At 33.5% G+C, this 19851-nt stretch overlaps 1 protein-coding gene across 9 annotated transcripts in view; it reads left to right on the top strand.

Annotated features, from left to right (window-relative positions):
* The window catches only part of LOC111596049 (GTPase-activating protein skywalker), a 57886-nt gene that overhangs the window by 27078 nt on the left and 10957 nt on the right, over positions 1–19851 (top strand). For 5 of the 9 annotated variants that reach the window (XM_023310097.2, XM_023310094.2, XM_023310089.2 and 2 more), the window contains 2 exons: positions 16776–16978; positions 17045–17249. In XM_023310097.2, coding sequence (XP_023165865.1) covers positions 16776–16978; positions 17045–17249 — 408 coding nt within the window. Of the gene's footprint in view, positions 1–12707; positions 12938–16775; positions 16979–17044; positions 17250–19851 lie in introns of those variants that run through there. The other 4 variants (XM_023310088.2, XM_023310093.2, XM_023310095.2 and 1 more) reach the window with 2 other exon arrangements.

Raw genomic sequence — 19851 nt, 5'->3', positions numbered from 1 at the left:
TCTATATTAATGTGCATCTCAAGTATCTATATACATATACATATATATATATATGTATATGTATATATGTGTGCATATAAGCATATGTGCTTGACATAATGCTAAAGAATTTATATATTGTTTTGTTGTTATTGTCGCTTGCAAAACAAAAAAGATTCACGTTTTTATGGCTGCTGGCGTGGGGCCAATTAATTAGTTTAAAAATAAATACAATTTTCCATCCATTTCCCCGCTTTGAAATATTTTTGCTTAATGAATTTTCTTCACTTTTTATTTTGCGTCGTGATAAAAATTAAATTTTAGCCTCAGCAGCTAAACATGTGATGTGAGCTTTATCTACTAAATGGTACTAACTAGAATTTTTTGTGACTAGTTGGGAAATTTGCTTATGGTTCTTTATATTTAAATTTTTAATATAGATTTATTTAAAATCTTTTTGTGCATGATTAATATAATTTATATTCGCTGCTATCAATTAATCTTGGCACTCACCAAGTCACAGATCGTTTTCAAATGATCCTAGATAAAAAGCAATAATAAACAGATGTAGATTGATGGGTGTATAACATCAACTTTTATTATTTATCTCTAGAGCTATCCATGAACTTCCCAATGAGTTACTCCTATTGCTTAGTAGTTTTTCTCAGGTTTATTTTTAACACAGTTCCCACCCAAGTTTCTAGATTTATATACACTTCCAATTTCTATAACTTATTTTCTTTCTTTATGTGTTTAAGAAACACCGCACCTTTATATATCTTTCATATTTACTGCTCTTATTTCATTCAATTATCTATTTTTTTTTTTATAAAAATTTCTACATTTGAAACATACTTTCATAATTATAGTAGAACTAATTTTTTCTATAGACAAAAATATTTTAAAGACCCTGTCACAGGCCGCGTGCCAGCTCTACAGCATACATTATATATCTATATATATATATATAAAATATATACATATATCTATATATATGGTATAGAACATCAAGTTTATGGGCTTAAGATTTAATATTTATTTGTTTTTGCAAAAGCAAAATTTTGTGCTTACGCAAATCAGAGCGCAGTGTTTTCTACCCATCGTGACGTGAGACGACGATAGATATTTTTTAAAATTATGTTATGGTATATAGCATAGTGTATATCATTATATATATATATATATATATATATATATATATATATATATATATATATATATATATATATTTATATATATATATAAATATATATATATATATATATATATATATATATATTTTCAATTCAAAACAGAAAACATCGTAAAAATTAAAGAGGTTTTTTTTTGTATTTCGCTATGCTCGAAATTTTTCAAATTTGATAAAAAAAGTATTTCAAATTTTTATTTTTGTTTGCAAATTGAAAATTTTCCGCCCGATCAGGCCACCGTATACATATCTATATCTATATCTATATCTATATCTATATGGATACTATATATTATGCCTAGCTGTATCATAAGTGCCATCACACGCGCTCGCTGCCTCGTCAATAAATCTGCTGTGATGAGCAATGCGAGTGGAGTGAGGCGTAAAATTGAATCAATTTGCCTCCCGCGTCTGCTTCGTGCCCCTTTTCTGGCTACGTCAGTGGAGCACGTGCCCCGTCTAAAAATATGCGAAAAGTGTGCGAATCCATCGAGCAATCCGTTGCGTGGATGCTTCTGTAACTGGCCAAAACCAGTTTTTGAAGAATTTCTTGTGATTTTGTTTGGCATTTTTGGCGCTTTGTTTTGGTTTTTATTTTTAGTTCAAATGCGTTTTTAAGTGGTTCGCTTTGATTTTGCCTTTTGTGCCTTCTTTGGTTGAACGATGAGATTTTTTAAACTTATATTTCAAAGAACTCAAATGGAATCTATCTATTGGTTTTTTTTTTTTTCAAATATTTAATACAACATTCTATATAATAGAATAGCTTTCAATAAATATGTTTTTTTTTTCCGTTGACTTGGAATCAGCATTTGACCGTTTTGACCGCTGCTAAAAGAACAGAAAAATAGAGGGATAAAAACAAAGATAGAGAGAGAGATAGAGAATGAGAGAGAGGTAGCTGTGTTATACAAAACTGAAATGAAATTTTAAGGAATCCACTTGAAGCATTTCATTTGTATAACATTTAATCGGATTAAAGATTAAAAGTATTATATTGTTTCTTTGGATTTATACAACTTGCTACATGTATAAATTATTATTGTTTTGTTTTCAGCTTTTTTTTTGTTTTTGTCTTTGCGCCGTTCCTCGTGATTAGATTAGTCCAATTAAAATGATTAAGGCAATTTTTATGTGTTCTGTTTTTTTTTTGATCGCAGCATTTTGTTTTTTTTTTTCATTTCAATTTTTGGCAAGTTCAGAGATCAAATCCGTTAAAGTGACACGGCACGCCCACTTGTTAAATATATGACAGCCCTCCATTTCCCTACAGCCCACACATGCTTCACGCGCTATTTTTTGCTTTGATCCGCATTCACATAAAACAATCAACGCCTACAGTGGGTCGCAGAGAGAGGCAGTGGCAGGGGCGTCTGGTTTATTAATAATGACAGACGAGCTATATAGTACGGGTGTGTGTGACTGTTCCGCAAGTTCTCGCTGAGTTCAGTTCTCGAGTGGTCAGTCTCAAGATACTTTGACTTCATTGTTGATCGTTTTATGAGCATAGCTTAGCCACATGCGATCGATAGCGGTCAAAGCATTGAGTTCGTAACGTCCTGACATGGTTGCTACTTGAAATCTGTAAACAAATCTAGACAAATTTGAATGAGTTATGGGTTCTTTTTGACAAATTTTATGTCCGTCCTTTGCTGTTATCGATTTCATTTAATTTTTTAATGCAACAGCAAGTTTAATGTAGTATTTAATCTTCTAATGTGTCTCTAAACATTATGTGGCGCAATGGCCCACTGCAGACCGCATTTGTATTTATGTAGCCTTTCACCAGCTGACGCGCTGGCGTAAAAATCAAATTGAAAATCAAAATCAAATACACGTCTAATTGAAAGCCATAAATATTTGTAGTGTTTGACTGGTAGCTACAGCTGTTGAAATTTGCCAGCTGCCGGCCGGCCACTGATTGATGGGCAACGCGCTGCGATTCCCAATACCAATTTTCCATTTTCATTTAAAATTTCATGTGCTGCTATAATCCATCAAATGCAATCGATAAATGTTGCTCATTAACATTTGCTTAACCCAAGTGGGGAAAATGTTCAACAATTTCATTTATTCACCGCTTGTTTTTTATTTTTGGCCTTACTGTCAACAGAGGCGCTACTAATTACACGTTTGTTTAAATACAGACGAACACTCATACGTGAGTATGTGTGTGTGAATGTTTGCATGTGTTTGTGTATTTGTGGTTCTACGTTGAGGTCAAGCACTAAGTGCCGTCACACGTACTCAGCGTAAAGCTCTCTCATCTGCTTCTTGTTTACGTGCTCTTTGATTTTCAAATGCTCAAATGAGCAATTGCAACAACAACAATTGCGACGATAACAACAACAACCGCAACTCAGTTTTAATTTTAGTTACAGAAGCTTGCCAGCCGGCACAAATTATTTGTGCTCAGCCCTTCTGCCTCTGCCCCATGCACTCTCCTCATATATGTGCGCTCTCCTGTGCACTAGATAACATTGTTTGTGCTCTGGCTAGATAGCTAGAAGCCATGATAATGTGCGAGGGAGAGAGAGCGCAATTAGATGCAAACAGCAGCCGTCGATGTTTTCATTGTTTTTATGCACAGATATTATGTTTTATCAGCTGCACACAGATTATTTTTACATTTATGTTTTCTGCTTTGTGCGTATACTTAATAAAGGCATTGGCCATAGGCAATAACAATGTAATCAGGCAACATATCTTTCCTTTTAACAGTATGTTAACATTTCTAATTGGAATTGTATTGGCTGTCTAAAAGTATGCAACACTTTCCGATGGGAGCAAATGTTCCTAATGAAAATGAGCTTTTGTACTGAAGCCTGAAAGTATGCCTTAAAATATTTTTTTGCATAGCATAGGCCAAATGTGGAGGCTACTGTAAATATAACTTAATTAAAATAAAAGAAAGTCTTTCAGCTTTTAAATAAATTTGTGTTGCGTTGAGGACAGTCTGAGACCTATTGTAATTAAAGTAAAATTTATAACTTTTTATTTTTGTTTTTTTAGTAAATAATATAAAAATCTAAATAGCTTATTGAGCTTTGAAAATTATTTAAAATATTTATCTCTTTTTTAGCATCTTTAAGATAACTTAGCTGTGTATTTATGAGCTTTTACTATGGCTTCTTCGGTTTTCATCTATGGCAAAAATAATTGTTTAATTTTCAACTAGATTCATTCACGTAGATTACTATATTCCCAGTATTGTTAGATCTACTAAAAAGCTTTGCTTGTTTTTCCAGCTTGTCACATTTCACATTGTAAAATATATTTTAATTTTTGTTGAGCAAAGTCTGTTGTTGAATGTCTTTTGCAATCCTCCAAGTGCTTTTTTACAATTCCATCATAAACGTTGTTAAATGTTTGTCAACTGTCACCTGAATATTATTTTTATAGTCGCATGCGACAGCTTTGATTCACACCTCGCTGCGCTTTGTACAACAGAGAGAAAAGCCAGTGCTTAATGTGCAGATACCCTGTAAAAGGCAAGATATTAAGAGAGAGTGATCTAATTATATAAGCGCGAATGTTCAAGAAGATATGTAAAGAAGTGGCATACAGTTGGGGCTTAAACATTTTACAATGCACAAAATACCCTACATCCGATTTACAATATACACGGGGTATTTTTATAACGAGAGTAATATGCAAAACAGTCAAATAGTTGGGATCACATGAAACGCCAGTAGACTTACTTAACCATGGCTAAAACACACTTGACTCATTTCCATATCAATTAAATTGCAACAATTGCGACTGCGTTATAAATTGCTATGCCAACGATTTGCGCAGCGATCGCTTTTATGGCCCAATGAACTGTTGTCTGCTGTACAGTAAAATGATGCCGGCAAAAAATTTAATTTGCTAATCATTATGAATCAATAATAAGTTGTTCCGGCATTTGTTGTAAGAGAATTATTCGCATTATTCACATAATTCACACGCTCTTAAATGTCGCGCCCCCTTCAAGACAACACCTGAACAGTTGAACGAACTGTAATCAAGGAGGGAGTGAAACAGCAAGATGGAGGGATAGAGAGAGAGAGAGATAGAAAGAGAGAGTCGTTGCAACTAAAAACTTAAAACTTTAATTGGAATTAGCAAAGCTTTGGCTTATGTAGAGAGCTTGCTTGTATGCCTTTTAATACCCTGGAAGATATTACATTTGGGTATTTCTGTTTTGCGCATGTGTACATAACAGACAACTATAATGAATAGATATGAATGTAACATGATACTATAGAACATTCTCATTACATACGTATATTTGTAGCTTGTATATATTTATAATAAAATAAAATAAATAAAATTTATGTTTAATACTAAATATTATAATACATATTTAATTTAAGTACTTTATGTAAGTTACAAATATGTACAGTGTATATTTATACTGAAGTACAGGGTGTCTTTCAGTCGTGCAGTGCCAACTAGGGCGCACTTACTCGTTCTAATTGAAAGCTTTGACCATGAGCTTTTTGCGACCGCCCCAATGTTTCGATAAACAATTATCTGCGCTCCGTGGCCATCCGAAGTGCACCTGTCCGCACGCTCTCTTCTGTTCCCTCTGTCTCACTCTCTCTCCCTCCCTCTCTTTCTCTCTTTCTATTTGTCTCTTCAACTCTTGCTTGATTTGATGCTGTTGAGCGGCAAACGTTGATCGGTAAACGCTACTGTGCTCAGTTTCAGTTCAACCCTCGGGCGTTGCGGTTTGGTTACGTTCATAGCGCGCGCGCGCCTTTTGCCCAAAAGTTGTCAACTATACAACAACAATAACAACAACAACATTAACAACGAAACATTTAACGAACGATTCGCGTGTCTATCGATTGCCGTTGAAAATTTGCTGTGTGTTTGTATTGCAATACGCACTGTGCGCCTGTGTGAGTGTGTTATGTAAATAGATGCACTTGTGCGTGCGTGATTGTGTATGTGTATACACGTGTGTGTGTGTATTTGTGTGCAGCCTCCAAAAACTGCAAAACGCAATGCACATTAAACCGAAATCGGCTTTAATATTGACAACTTGTTAATTATCGCACCTCGACATAAGTTTTATGTATTTTTTTATTCGTTTTCTTTGTGTACGAGGCGTGTGCGTTGCGTGCGTCAAGCTTTCAATTTGCAGTCAGTTGGTCAAGCAGGCAATCAATCAGTTGAATCAATCGCTGCATTACGCATACGCCGCGTTTTCTGGCAGTCTTTTTTTAATGGGGCTTTTAATTGTTTTAGCTGTATAATAACAAGTAACAAAAGTGCAGAAAAATAAGAAAAGAGAAGTGATAGATCAAGAGATACCCTATAAATCTATTTAAGAGTTACCCCAAAGAGATCGTCACGAGTTATTTTAATTTATGCAAATTATCTGCACGCTTTTTGAGAGTAAACTGCTGTGAAATTTACCGTGCAGTAAAATTGACTTAAAAAATTATGTATTTAGATTTTATGCAATTAAAATTGTTAATTTATTCTCAAATGCAATTCGAACAAAACACATATCGCTAAGCAAAACCAGTTTAAGAAAGAAACCAATTCTCACATGCTTTGATCCACATTCGCACATGTGCTATATATATATAATTTACTGTCTTGTGCCAGGCTCAAAGATGAGCCAATAAGTGGGAAGCTAATAGAAACATATTGCTGATCGCTATAAACTAATCAAGTGCTTAATTTGTGTTGTTTTTGCGTTTGGTTTTAACTATACTAAATAATTTGGACACGGCAGGCGCTCGTGGCTCTCGATTTGCCAGCTGCCGCCCACTTAGAGCGTAAATTTAATTAATTATTAATTAATATGCAATTGCAAATCAAGCTAAGAATTTACGATTTTATTGTTGATTCTTTTATTATTATTATTATTATTGTTTATATACGTGGATTTTCATGCGGAAAACTACCGAGATGAACGTAAATGTCCCACCTGAAAACGAATATCAAATCCAAGTAAAAATGTATAAACTTCATAAAAGTTGTTGGCATCTTGGACTCTTGTCATGTGCTGTTTGTTGTGTTTTGTATTTTTATAGCACAAGAAATGTGCTAATTTTTGCTACTCAACATGTGCCGCGCGATCGATCGAGTAGGCTTAATTGAATTTTATGCTCTGCTCTGCCCATTTTTTGTTATTTATAGCATATGCTAAACATACAGTGCAAGAGCAGGAGAAAGAAACGTAGAAGAAGAAGATCAAGCAAAAGTCTCAGCCTTGTTGAGGTCCATAAATAATTTAATTGATTAACAGCAAACAAATAAAATCGTGATATTGTCAACGTGCTCTGACGTCCACAAGATGTCCAAAAGCGGGCATCATTTGTTTATATTAAACGGCTCTTGCTGTGTGTCAGGTGCTGGCAGAGACTCATATTAGCTATACTAAGTAATGCAGCTAGTTAATATGTAATATAAAAAAATCAATTTATTTTATGCATCACTTAAAGTAGAGGCTAATATCTGTCATACAACTTATTCATATAACATTATATAATATTTGCAAACAGTTTTATAACTAACCTGAATGCACTTTCTATTGAAACTGATTATTCAATTTCATTGGTTTAATAATGAGACTAACCAGCATTAAATGCTTTTGCAATAACAGATTATAATTTGACATGGTAGCGAGATATAGTTTGTTTGTCTGTTATTGCTGTTTGTCTGTTATTGTTGGATCTTCTCCATATCTTGGTGAAAAGAGTTCAAAATGAAGGATATGTATACATTGAAGACCTGTTATAAATATAAATATATAAAGTGCTAGATGAATATATATAATTATAAATATATATATTATATGTAAATTTATATTTATAATTTTTAATTATTTTCCTAATTAATTTTTTCCTATAATTTAATTTAAATATATTTGGCTAACATTATATATTTATTTATATATTTTTCTTAATTTCTGTGTTAGTAAACTTTTCCATTTTAAACATTTTCATAATGAATGTTGAACTCGTTTAAATACATTTTTTTTTCAATATTTTTTAACACCTGTGTTTTTTTTTGTTAGAGCCAGGAGTAGGCTTACCATGTTAGGCCGGGCAGTGCATCTAAATTTAGATTTTGTTAATTTTAAGCTGAATTCAATGTTCAAAGACGCGCTGCTCCAATTAGCAAACTTTGACAGTTTGGAAATCAACAAGATACAATGAAAACCGCAGCCAGCAGCACGAATTTGCTGCCAAAAAAAAAAACAACAAAAAACAATAAACAACGAAAAATTAGATTGGTTGAACGTGTTTTTGGTTGCGGTTTCTTTAATTTGTTAAAATCTAAATATAGCTGCAGCCGCCAGTTGTAGTTGTAATTGTTGTTCTTATTGTTGTTGCTGCTGTTGTTGGCAATAGATGCAGGCCCCGGCAATATTGTCGTCAACCGACAGACGTCAACAGTCAACGGGGGCAACCCGTAGGAAAAGGTCTAATAAATTGCATTTGCCATGTGCCAACCACCTGGCCCCGCCCTCTTTTATGTGCCGCCCTAATTGTTGCTCTTAAGGTTTTCTGTCTGCTCTTTTCTTTTCCCTTCTTTTTCTTTTGTGAATTTAATTTTCTCATTGTTTCCGCTTTTCTTCTAAAAATTGCACATTAGATCATGTCACAATAATTTTATTTGTTTGTTGTTGGTTTCAATTGAAAAATTGTCTGCACTTTGCTTTCAACTAGTTTCTTTCATTATAAATAAAAAAAATATATATATATATATATATATATATATATATATATATGTACGTATATGTATATGTATATGTGATCATGGTGAATACCGGGAAATGCAATTCGCTGAACAATGTTTTTTCCCCTGTGCTTTGCTGTGAAATACATTTAAATTGATTAACAGAATGGACTTATGTTGGAATTGTTAATGAAAATGCATTTTGAAAATAATTTAAAATTCTTTATTAAATTATTTAAGGGTTTTTGAAGCGAATTGGAAGGTGTTTGGACTGAAGCTTTATTCTGGACAATAAATGACAATAAAAATATTCAGTTTTAATCAATTTTTTTCAGAAATTTTCTGATCCAGAAAGTTATTAAAAAATTACAGAAGAAAATATTAATTTACATAAATATATTTAGAAATATAAATTTTCAAAATTAGTTTTTATATTTTTATCTTTTCAAATTTGTTTAAAAAATCTAAAAAAAAATTAACTCTTTATCTAATGTCACTTAAATATTTTTCATATTGATTGCTTTATTTTCTTCTTCTTGCAATCACCATTTTGAGGTCATCTATGACTCAATCGAATTTATTTTGTAAACAATTTTTAAATTAATTTTTTATTTTTGCACATTTAACACTAAGAAATTTGGATGTCTCGCATCATGTGCGTTGGTCAATTAACAGGGTCTGCAAAATAATAGTAAATAAAACGTGAGAGGTTACTTAGAATCTGCTCATGAATTGCTCAATAAACTACGTCAATTAGAATAAATGCCAAACGTTATTGGACTCTGAACCTTTTTTGCTTACATTGACCAAATTTTAGATTATTTATGCTTAAATTGAAAATGAATTGTATTACCATAAAGATAGCTGGCAATCGTTTATATAGAGTCAGTTAAATAGTCGTAAGATTTATTATTCGATTAATTAATTATCAGAGTGAGTGTATTTTGTTGTCTGGAAAGTTTTCGCCCGATAAAACCTAATTTTAGCTGTAAATTGAAAGTAAAGATAAATGTTCCTTACTTAAAACTGAATCATTTATGATAACCCAAGATTTAAAGGCTTGATCTGGGTAACAATCTGGACAAGCATTACGTTCGTTTTTAAAATAAGTTATCTTACTCTAAGTAACTTACATATATAGTTAAAGATAAATGTAGAAAAGTTTCCTCTCGTAATATATATATAAACTTTATATTATATTTGATTTATAACATTTAACTTTTCCTGCACTAAATAAAACTATGTCACATGAGAAAGTTACTTCTGATAAGAGCACTTACAGGCTTATTACAACACTCTAGTATTATCTTAAGCAAGCATATATATATTCATATATATAGATATATATGTATTTGATCATTTGATATGCATTAGAAGTTGTTTGCCCCAACCAAACAGTCGTCGAAACATGACGAAAATTTGTTGTTTACGAGACGTTTAATCAGCAGTGGGCTTAGCCACACATCGACGCGTCCTATACTAGATAGATAGGCCATATCTTATTCATCAAGCATATAAATTATCGAGGTGTTGGGAAAGATGATTGCTTTTTTTTTAAATAATTTTTCTTCTGTTTAAATTTTGACACAAAATCTTGACTCAGCGCAGGAAAAATGTTAATGGTATAATGTTTAGCTAGTTCTAGAAAATTGCCATCGACTGCTGAATATTTATAAGCACACATATATATTCTGCATATCTCTATATCTATATATACATACATATGTGTACGTTTTGTCTAATTAATCATTGGACTTTTGACGGCTATGAAAAACCCAAAAAGAAAATAAATGAGTGAAGAAACCAATTTTCACAATGGACACGCGTTGTTTGTTTTCAATATTCACGTATAATGCAGCATTTCTCTGTACACCATGTCTATATAAATACATACGAATATAACCCTAAATATATTTATACATTTTAAATATGTAAACAAGAGATTTCACGTTCCTTGACTGACGAAACACTCGTGAAAAATCAATTTAAATTCAAGAATCGTTCGGCCAATGCGAAAAGGTGTAAAAAGAAAAGCAAACAGCGAACGTAAAAGCAATGGGAAATGGTAATTAAAACAGTTTTTAGTTGCTTTTGTTGTTATTGTTGTTGCTCTTTGTATTGAAATGCGTTTCGCAGCACAGGAAATGGAGAAAAATATCACGTGAGCCTTAACCAAACATTGCTAATGCTTTGGGCATTTGAAAATATGAATGAAGCTTAAAGTAACAGAAATATAAACGGAACATGGAGGCATATAGAATTTGTGAATGGGTTTGAATGGTTGGGAAATTATAATATGATGTATATTGCTTCTGATGCTATAATATAAGAATATTGTATATCACATTTAGATATTGTCTCACAAATACTAATACACAAATATCTTAAGGGTTGTGTAAATGGAACTTAGACCTCAATGCTGCGTTTTCTGAACGAGCATTGAGCACACAACTTTTCCATTTACACCATTTCATTCTCAGCCCTATTTTCACTAGAAAATTTCTCATATCCGTTGGCACAGAAATTTTCCACAAATATTTCAGCGATTTTTCCACTTGCCACCCCTGACATGGGCCAACGTAACAACAGCAGCCCAATAGCTCATAAATCTAATTTGTTTTCCAAAATACAGAATTTTTTTGATGTAAACAAAAATCATTCGAGGGGCATTTCTCAACCTGAGCCTGCGGAATTTTCGGTACCAACATTCTTGTGGTACATTTCGTTGCATTGCCAAATCGCAAGCTTACGAAATTTCCCATAGTTTGCAATGGGGCGGACTATTTATAAAAGCATTCACACAGAGATTTAGGTCGTACACTCTCTTTCTCTCTCGCTGTATCTCTCTTCTTCACTCGTACAACCATATTAAGAGTTATAGCTGTCAACAGTCGAGCAACAGGCAGCTAGAACGAAAACAGAAAACAGCTGTTCGCACTGTCGGCGCCAAAAAAGAAAAAAATAGAAACAGAAAATGAAATAAGCAAGAAAAACCGAAAAGCGAGCGCATCGCAAAGAAGAAAATACAAAAAAAAGCTGCGCACACACACACACTGACAATAGTTAAAAAGCTTTAACGAAGCTTGCACGCGCCAGGTTGTGATCGCCCGTCGCTTTGCCGCTCGCCCACTCACGCACACACACACATACACATACATGCGCTCGCATTGGCTGGCCGGCTGGGAGCGCGCTCCCTCTCTCTCTCTCTCTTGCACTCCCTGTTGCGCTCTGGCTCTGGCCACCCCATTTGGGTTGAGCTTTCGGTTTCATTCACCGCAAGAAACCGGCCCGCCGATGAGAACATTGAACGCATTCAAACGCGTCGCACGTAGGCCTACGGAATTTCAAAGTTTCTCGATTTGAATTCGACTCATTTTTGGATTCACGATCAAACCCTTTTTAATGCTGTTGTTCAACCCGTGTGCAGGCCAAGGAATATTACAGAAACAATCAAAAATATAAAAAATAAACGTTAATAAAAACCACATTTCATGCAAAATTATTAAAATTAACAAAAAAAACGAAGAAAAAATAAAATGAAATAAAATGTGAATTGATAAATTTGAATGTGCTGCTAATTAAATTCAAGTGCTGCGCCGCGCTCGCACGACGAATAAACGAAGCAAGCAAATTGCAGAGCGCAATAAATTAAACAAAAAAAAAAAATTAAACAAAAAAAAAAGCGGCGAAAAATACAATATATATAAATTTAAATAAACAGAATAAGCAACAGAAATCTACATAAATGTATTTGTTGTGGCTGTGACAGAAACAAAATAACAAAATAAAACAAAAAACAAAATACACCAAAATAAAATACTCGGTGCCAAAATAAACCAAAAAGCAAAAAAAACGGTAAAGTCCAGCAGAAGAAGAAGAAGTAGAACAGAAACAACAACAGCGACAACAACAACAAGATGGTTGGCAAAGTTTTGGGCATACGTGAGTTGGAACAGTTCAGCAGTCGCCGCAGCAGCATCTACGTTGATCCCGAGTGCGAAAAATTCTTTGAGCTGCCCCTGTTTATAGCGGCCAGCTCGAATGATATAACAACCAAATGTCAGTGCTGGCAGTTCAGTCCAGGTAATAAAACTTTCCTCCTCTCCCATACACAGAGATTCCGAACATTAAGAAAACAAACAGCGCCAACAACAACTGCAAATAAAACTAACTAATTTGCTAAGTAAACATCATAAATTGTTTAAATTTTGTTTCTTTTTTTTTTTTTTTTTGAAAAAGTATTTCAGCATTTGACTTGGAGAGTTTCACTCGAATTGTTGAGGAGGGACATAAAAACATGTCAGTTTTTTTTAGTAGAGTTTGTGAGTGTTGAGTGTTCATTTATCGTCTTTTAGAATTCATTTTAAATGCAAACATTAAACTGATTCAAATGACAAAAACTTGTTTCAAACTGAAGTTTTTGGAATTGAAATTGTTCGAGTTTAATTATTATATTCAGACCATAGAAATTAAAGAACATTTGAAAATAGTATTGAGCTACGTAAATAAAAATAAATCTAAAAAATATTGCTATTTCCATATTTTGTTACATTTTTTAAATAACTTTTGGAACTATTTAAAGTATTCACTAAGTCTACATATTTATTTTTTGTTTCAATACACAAATGTACATTTTGTATAACTTATTTGTATTTTTTATTATATTATTATTATATTTTTTTCATGTTTTTATTTTAGAATTTTGTACATTTAATTTCATTAAAGCTTAAATCACGTTTTTTTATTTTTTTTACTGCTCAACTGTTTATTGACCATAAAACTGATTGCGTTTTGCATTAAAATTTAGCTTGACAATTTGTTAATGTTTTTATTTTTGTTGTTGTTTTTTGTTAATGCCAGCAGCTGATTATGCAGTGCTTAGTATGTATATATTTCACTGACTTTTCATTTAAGTTGTAATTGAAAAATTACAATTGCTAAGAGCTATTTAAAATTCCAAATGAATGAAATTGATGATTGAATTAGAAATGCCTATGTGAGCGAGTGTGTATGAGTTTTTCTCAAAACATTTTAATATCGCGAATGCAAGTCAAATGCAAATGTGCGGAGATTAATTACACACGCTTAACCCACACACACACACCACAAATGCAAACGAGCCTCAGTCAATTATACCAGTTTTTATTGTTATTGCATTTACAACATCCTCTCAACAGCCCCAACACTCCGCCAAAGCCTTCTTAGATCTATATCAATATCATTCTCGCGTCATCTGATATATGCAGCAGAGACCCACAACAATTTTGGTTAAATGATATTATAAAATATAAAAAAACGAATATTATTTTCAAGGCGCAGTAAAATATCAAGTGTGCTCAAGTATTTAAAGCTAGACTAGATAATACCCTATAACTTGCTAAAAATGATGCAGCTATAAATGCCGAGTCTTTCTTCTGATATTCTCTAAATGAGCCTAACAAAATAAAGAATATATATATCTTGAACATAACATCTACATACCCTATCTTCTTCACCATTTTCACTGGGTATATGACGTATGAAAACACTAAAAAAAGAAGAAGAGCTGATTGTAATTTGTTGTATCTGTTGTGATTCGTTAAAATGAACAAATTTACCCAATGACTGGCGCTGAGTCGAGCGCTTATCAGCGACAACAGCGCCAGGGACCTGGGGCCAGTAACTACAACAACAGCAATAACAAATAGCAAATAGCAAATAAAGCAAGCGCTTGTGATAAGCAGACGAGCAACTGGCATGCAAAAATCGATCAGCTGTCGCTCGAGCTGGTAATGGGACATGTAGCCGATGCACAATCAATTACCCACCGCCTCGATACCTAATCAATATGGCAGCTCTATTTCGTATAGCTGCACCCAACTTAAGTGGTTGGCCTCAGTTGTGTGTCTTGCGGTTGTTGCTGCGATCCTCCTTGAGCAACCAGCTGACCAGCGATAAAGTTTTTCAATTACGTAGTTAAGCACAAAATACTTCAAAACTCTGGCCAACAATCAATCTAACAGTTTGTCATGGCTGAAGTATCGGATTATGTTGTGGATGGGCATGAAGAATATAATTGGAATTGAATTTACTCTGATGTATAGTAAATAGTTCAGATTAAATATAGTATTTTGTTGAAATGTTTCTGATAAATGGGTCAAGTGTTTTATACAACTGAAACTATGTGTGTTAAACATACTTTTTCTTTATCAAAAATGTTCTACAAAAATGAATTTTTTTTAGTTTATTAGTACTTAAATATTCTCATTGTGATTCATTATAAATTTAATATGTTTATCTTTAGACTGTAATTAGAACAAAATTCCAAGAGGAAATTTTTTAGTAATTATGCAGTTCATTTAAAATTTTTATCGAGCCTGAAAAGTGTGAAAATAAATCGTAATAAGGTCATCAATTAAACAATTCAATTTCTTATTGACTGCAACTGCATTCAATTGCTGTATTCAATCGCTCTTTGAAGCTATAAACAATTATATTGCTTAAAATATGTTTCTTTCAGTCAATGTGGAAGATAAAAGCTTAAACAAATAAATGAAATATTTAAGTTTCAAGCAAAGCTGTATTTAAGCGAAGTTATATTCCAACAGCATATCTGCTTAGACTTTAATATTAATCATAGTTTCAATTTCGACTTGCAATGAGAGCACTTCAACTTCAATTCCTTTTAGATTTATTTACCTTACATTCCTAGTTTAAATGCGTATTATCAGCAACAGCTACAAAGTTGTTTGAACCTCATATATATATATATATATATATATATATATATATATATATATACTTAACTCTCGACCAATATTTGACATTGTTGCATTTTTGCTATCATTTCAATTCAATTTTAATTACAAGCCCCAGCACCCCAACAGGCCTTTAAAATCAACTAACTTTATGTATGTAGAACAAGCATCCATCAATAAAGCTTATCACATACTGCAATAAACACACATACTCGCACTCACACTCACATTCAAACATTAATTGCAAAACTCAAGTATTTTATTTGCCACTCTGACGTATGAGTAATTTTATTTTGCGTTCTTGCTGACAAATTTACGTACTTATCTGCAGCTCAAGTCGGCTCTCTTTCTACATTGCTTTGCTGTACTTCAGTTCATGCGGCCTCCAGCTGCAAGTTCAATTGGTTGGCAACTGCTTGGGGCAAGCCTTCGGACTTTACTTCTTATCAATCATAATGTCGTTTAGGGTCTTAAGTGGTACTAGTTAAACGGCAGCTGCAACTGACCAACTTATCAGCCGACATTTGAGCTGACCAACAAGGGTTTCTCATGTATCATAAAATATATAATGTACATGACAAAAGTTATATATAAACTGCGTTGTGGCATGATTTACAACACGATGCAGCATGTTGAATAATCGTGTGTACACCCTATAATGATGCAAAGCTGTTATGAATAGCTAATGAGTATTAGATGTAGATATATTTATATATATATATATGTAGGTCAGGCTTTAGCTTAATATTGATCAACTATAAAACCCATTTAAATTCCGCAAGTTTTCTATTAAACTAATTTGTTTCAATTTGCAATTAGTTTTTACTGATAAACATAAAGTCTATAGAACTGAACTGGTTTATATAATAGGCAATATTTAGAGATAAGTCAGATTAGATATAAGTACAATACAGACTTCTTGATACAATATTAAAAGAAATATTGTCTAAGTTACTTTGTTCTTTTTTCTCAATTCAATCAATATCTAATCCAAAATATTTCGTATTTTGGTACAGGGTATTAGCTAGTGCATCACTTAACATTGAAAGCATTTCTTTTGAGGTTAATTTATTGTTTATTGTTAGACACAAACGTGGTTCGTGACCTATCCTAAGTTCTATTTACTTGACTTTTACTAAACGTTTATTGTGTTTGCTTTCTTCGCATATTGTTTGCTCTTCCAGGCAAAGAGCCGGCGCTACGCTCTTTCACTGAAATCCAACAGCTGCTGCAGCAGAACAAGAAGCGCGATGTTAAGAATATACTCAGAGAGAATTCGTGGCCTATTAATTCACCGATACGCTCACAATTGTGGCCAGCTCTATGCGCCCAGCACTTGACCAAGCAGAACATGCTAGATGGCTTCTACTGGGAGATGGTGCATCAGGTAAGCGCAAATTACAGTAGAGTTAAAATTATATACTTATCTAATGCACTTTTTGCTATTGACTAGGTCTTTGGCACCACGGAGCTGTCGGAGAAGCCCATCATGCTGCCCGCATTTGTGGATGCCACACATTGTTTGCCGTATCACTTGACCAGCACGGGACGCGCTGTTGCCGATCGCATTGTAAACGTTTTGGGCTACGATTGTCCCGACATTACCTACAGTCCAGTATTGTATCCAATTACATCGTTACTTTTGCATTTCATGTCGGGTAAGTGCCGCCTCCACCTCACATCATCTTGATTGTATTCATTTTACATTTATTACACGCTAGACGCACTTGGGGCGCAGCTCTTAGTTCATTCGCCATGTTAAATATTTGTTTTTGTCATCATTTGAATTTGTTGTTTTTGTTCCTTTTTTTTGCTTTTGCAAACAAAATATACACGAGTAATTGGCACAATTGTAAATCGCTGCTCGCAGTAACTCGCAGCTCGGCGCAAATTGATGTATCGTGATTTTTTCTAGCTAATTGCTTTGGTCAACAGCCAGGCAGGCGCTGAGCCAACAATTTTAGCCATTTCAAATACACTCAAATCAATAAGACACTTTTCATCTTGACCCTTCAAGCATGTGAAATCAATGTGCATATATATTCTATATATATTTACTTGTTCGCTGTTGCTTGAAGTCAAGCATGTGTGACCTTTAGGGCCTATTGTATGCGTTGCTTTTGTGATCTTCTTTTATCAATGTTTCCTGTATGGTCGAATGGAGTAAACCAATATTTACATTACGCATTAGATATTCTTTTATTGTGCGTTTTCTTCAAATGCCATAAAGTATCAAGAATCAAGCATATAGATGAGAATAAAAAGTCGATGTGTATTTGTGTAATTGTGAATGTGTTCCATAACACGCGCAGATTCGGTTTGCAGTTAAATATTAATAATTTGTTTCAATCACTTTTGATTATCTCTAAGCCAATCTAAACTCTTCACTAATTAAATTTTAAGTTCATAAATTGTATATAATTTCCAGCTAACTAATCGAGAACAGCATTTGCCAATTTTAAAACAAGTTATTTATTTGATAATAATATATTTTAAGAACGGATTCTTATGGCATTATATCTTGATCAAGTGCGTTATAAATAACTTAATAGAGATCAGGACACAGCACTTATCTAAGTCAGTCAAAAAGTTAGTTGATAGCCAGAAAGGTTTTTTCCAATGTTTGAAGCACTTGAGATAGATAACACTCTGTTTAGAGCTAGAAATACTAAAGAGTCCCAGTTTTATATTATACAACAATCTTTTCGATTTTCCATCAGGAAAATGTAGAACAATAGTTCAAAGAAGATCCACAATAAACTAAAGAGCTTTTCCTTATCTTAACAACATTTTAATCTTAAGCTGCGGAATTAGTTGAGCCCTTGTTATCTGATATCAATTTCCATTAACTTAATTGTAATCGTTACCCAAACGACGCGACGGCAATTAATTAATTTCTTTTTTCATATTTCATGCTTTTCAATTTGCATGTTTAAGCTGTTTGAAATTGGATTAATCTAGTGGCGTGTGGGCAGAGATTGGTCTAACCGCCTAATACCAGTCAGAATCGATCGTAAGTTTTTTTATTTGTGGGTTTTTTAAAAGAAAAAATAATATTTCCAACAGTTTGTCGTAAATTAATAAAAACATTTATGAGCGAAGCGTTTTAATGCGAATTTATTTATTGCACAGGCAAAACGTTTTTCTCAGCTCTGCTTCTTCTTCTATTATTATTAATTTTATTGCATAGCAATTTAGGCCTTGCCCCATTGTGCAAATATAATATTTGATTTTTTTAATATAAACAATTTGTTTATGATGTAAATATCAGAGAAAAAACTTGATTGAAGCAGATTTCTTATATATTTTTACAACTGCTGGAAGCGAAGTTTCAGATTTATTTATTCCACTTCTAAACAGTTTTGTCGATTGCTTTTCACGCTTCTAGGTTATTAAAATCAAAAAAGATCAGCGATCGAAGCGAGAGCTAAATATACCTCTCTTAAATGAATAGTTTTTCACTTATTTCCTCCAAATATCTCCTACAACAGATCATAAACTAAATAATGAATTTATGGGAATTTTATAGCTTGTAAATTACGGAAATCAAAAAATCTGTTGAAACCGGAAAAGTTCGCTCATTTGCTTGCATTGTCAACGTTTGCAACTGTTTTACTTTAGATTTCCGTGGCAGCAATCTCCTGCCTGAGATTAGAAATGACAGCTGTGTGGCCCTTATACTGTGGAAACCATAAAATGTGCTTTGGCTGCAATATCAAGCAGGACACACAGTGCTTGTGATCTGCTCTTGTAATCTCACTCATCTCAGCTGCTGAACTCTGAACACCCCCATTTACGATTTATATAATAGAAACTGCAAAACAACAAGACAATTAATCGATTTCCATCTGGGTTCAAGTGTGTGCCGCACTCAATTTAGAATATGGATTATCTTGTGAATAATACCTATAGACACGCCAAATGCACCCGATAGGAGTAAGAGGGGGAGCTGACAGAGGTCTTAACTTACGATTAATATGCGACGTAAATCCGGAGGCGATAAAGCTGCGCCTGATAAGCTCCCGGGTGGCTCCAAGCGACGAGCGGCATGAAAGGAGGTCGACTTGAAGAGACGACAACGCGTTACACTTTATTCTTCTGTCTCTCTCACTCTTTTCCTCTGTCTGTCTGTCTCGGCTTCCGAGTTTTGGAGGTTTGTTTACACAGCGCAAATAAAAAATAAAAAATCGTCTGTAACGTCTGGAGATTGCGATTCCGGGCCAAATTCAAGGTGAACGCTATAAATAGTTTACCACCCCA

The sequence above is a fragment of the Drosophila hydei genome, unplaced genomic scaffold (genome assembly GCF_003285905.1).
Source record: "Drosophila hydei strain 15085-1641.00,03,60 unplaced genomic scaffold, DhydRS2 tig00008114-arrow-pilon, whole genome shotgun sequence".
Taxonomy (NCBI): domain Eukaryota; kingdom Metazoa; phylum Arthropoda; class Insecta; order Diptera; family Drosophilidae; genus Drosophila; species Drosophila hydei.
The sequence above is the reverse complement of the archived record's forward strand: the minus strand, read 5'-3'. Positions and strand labels throughout refer to the sequence as shown.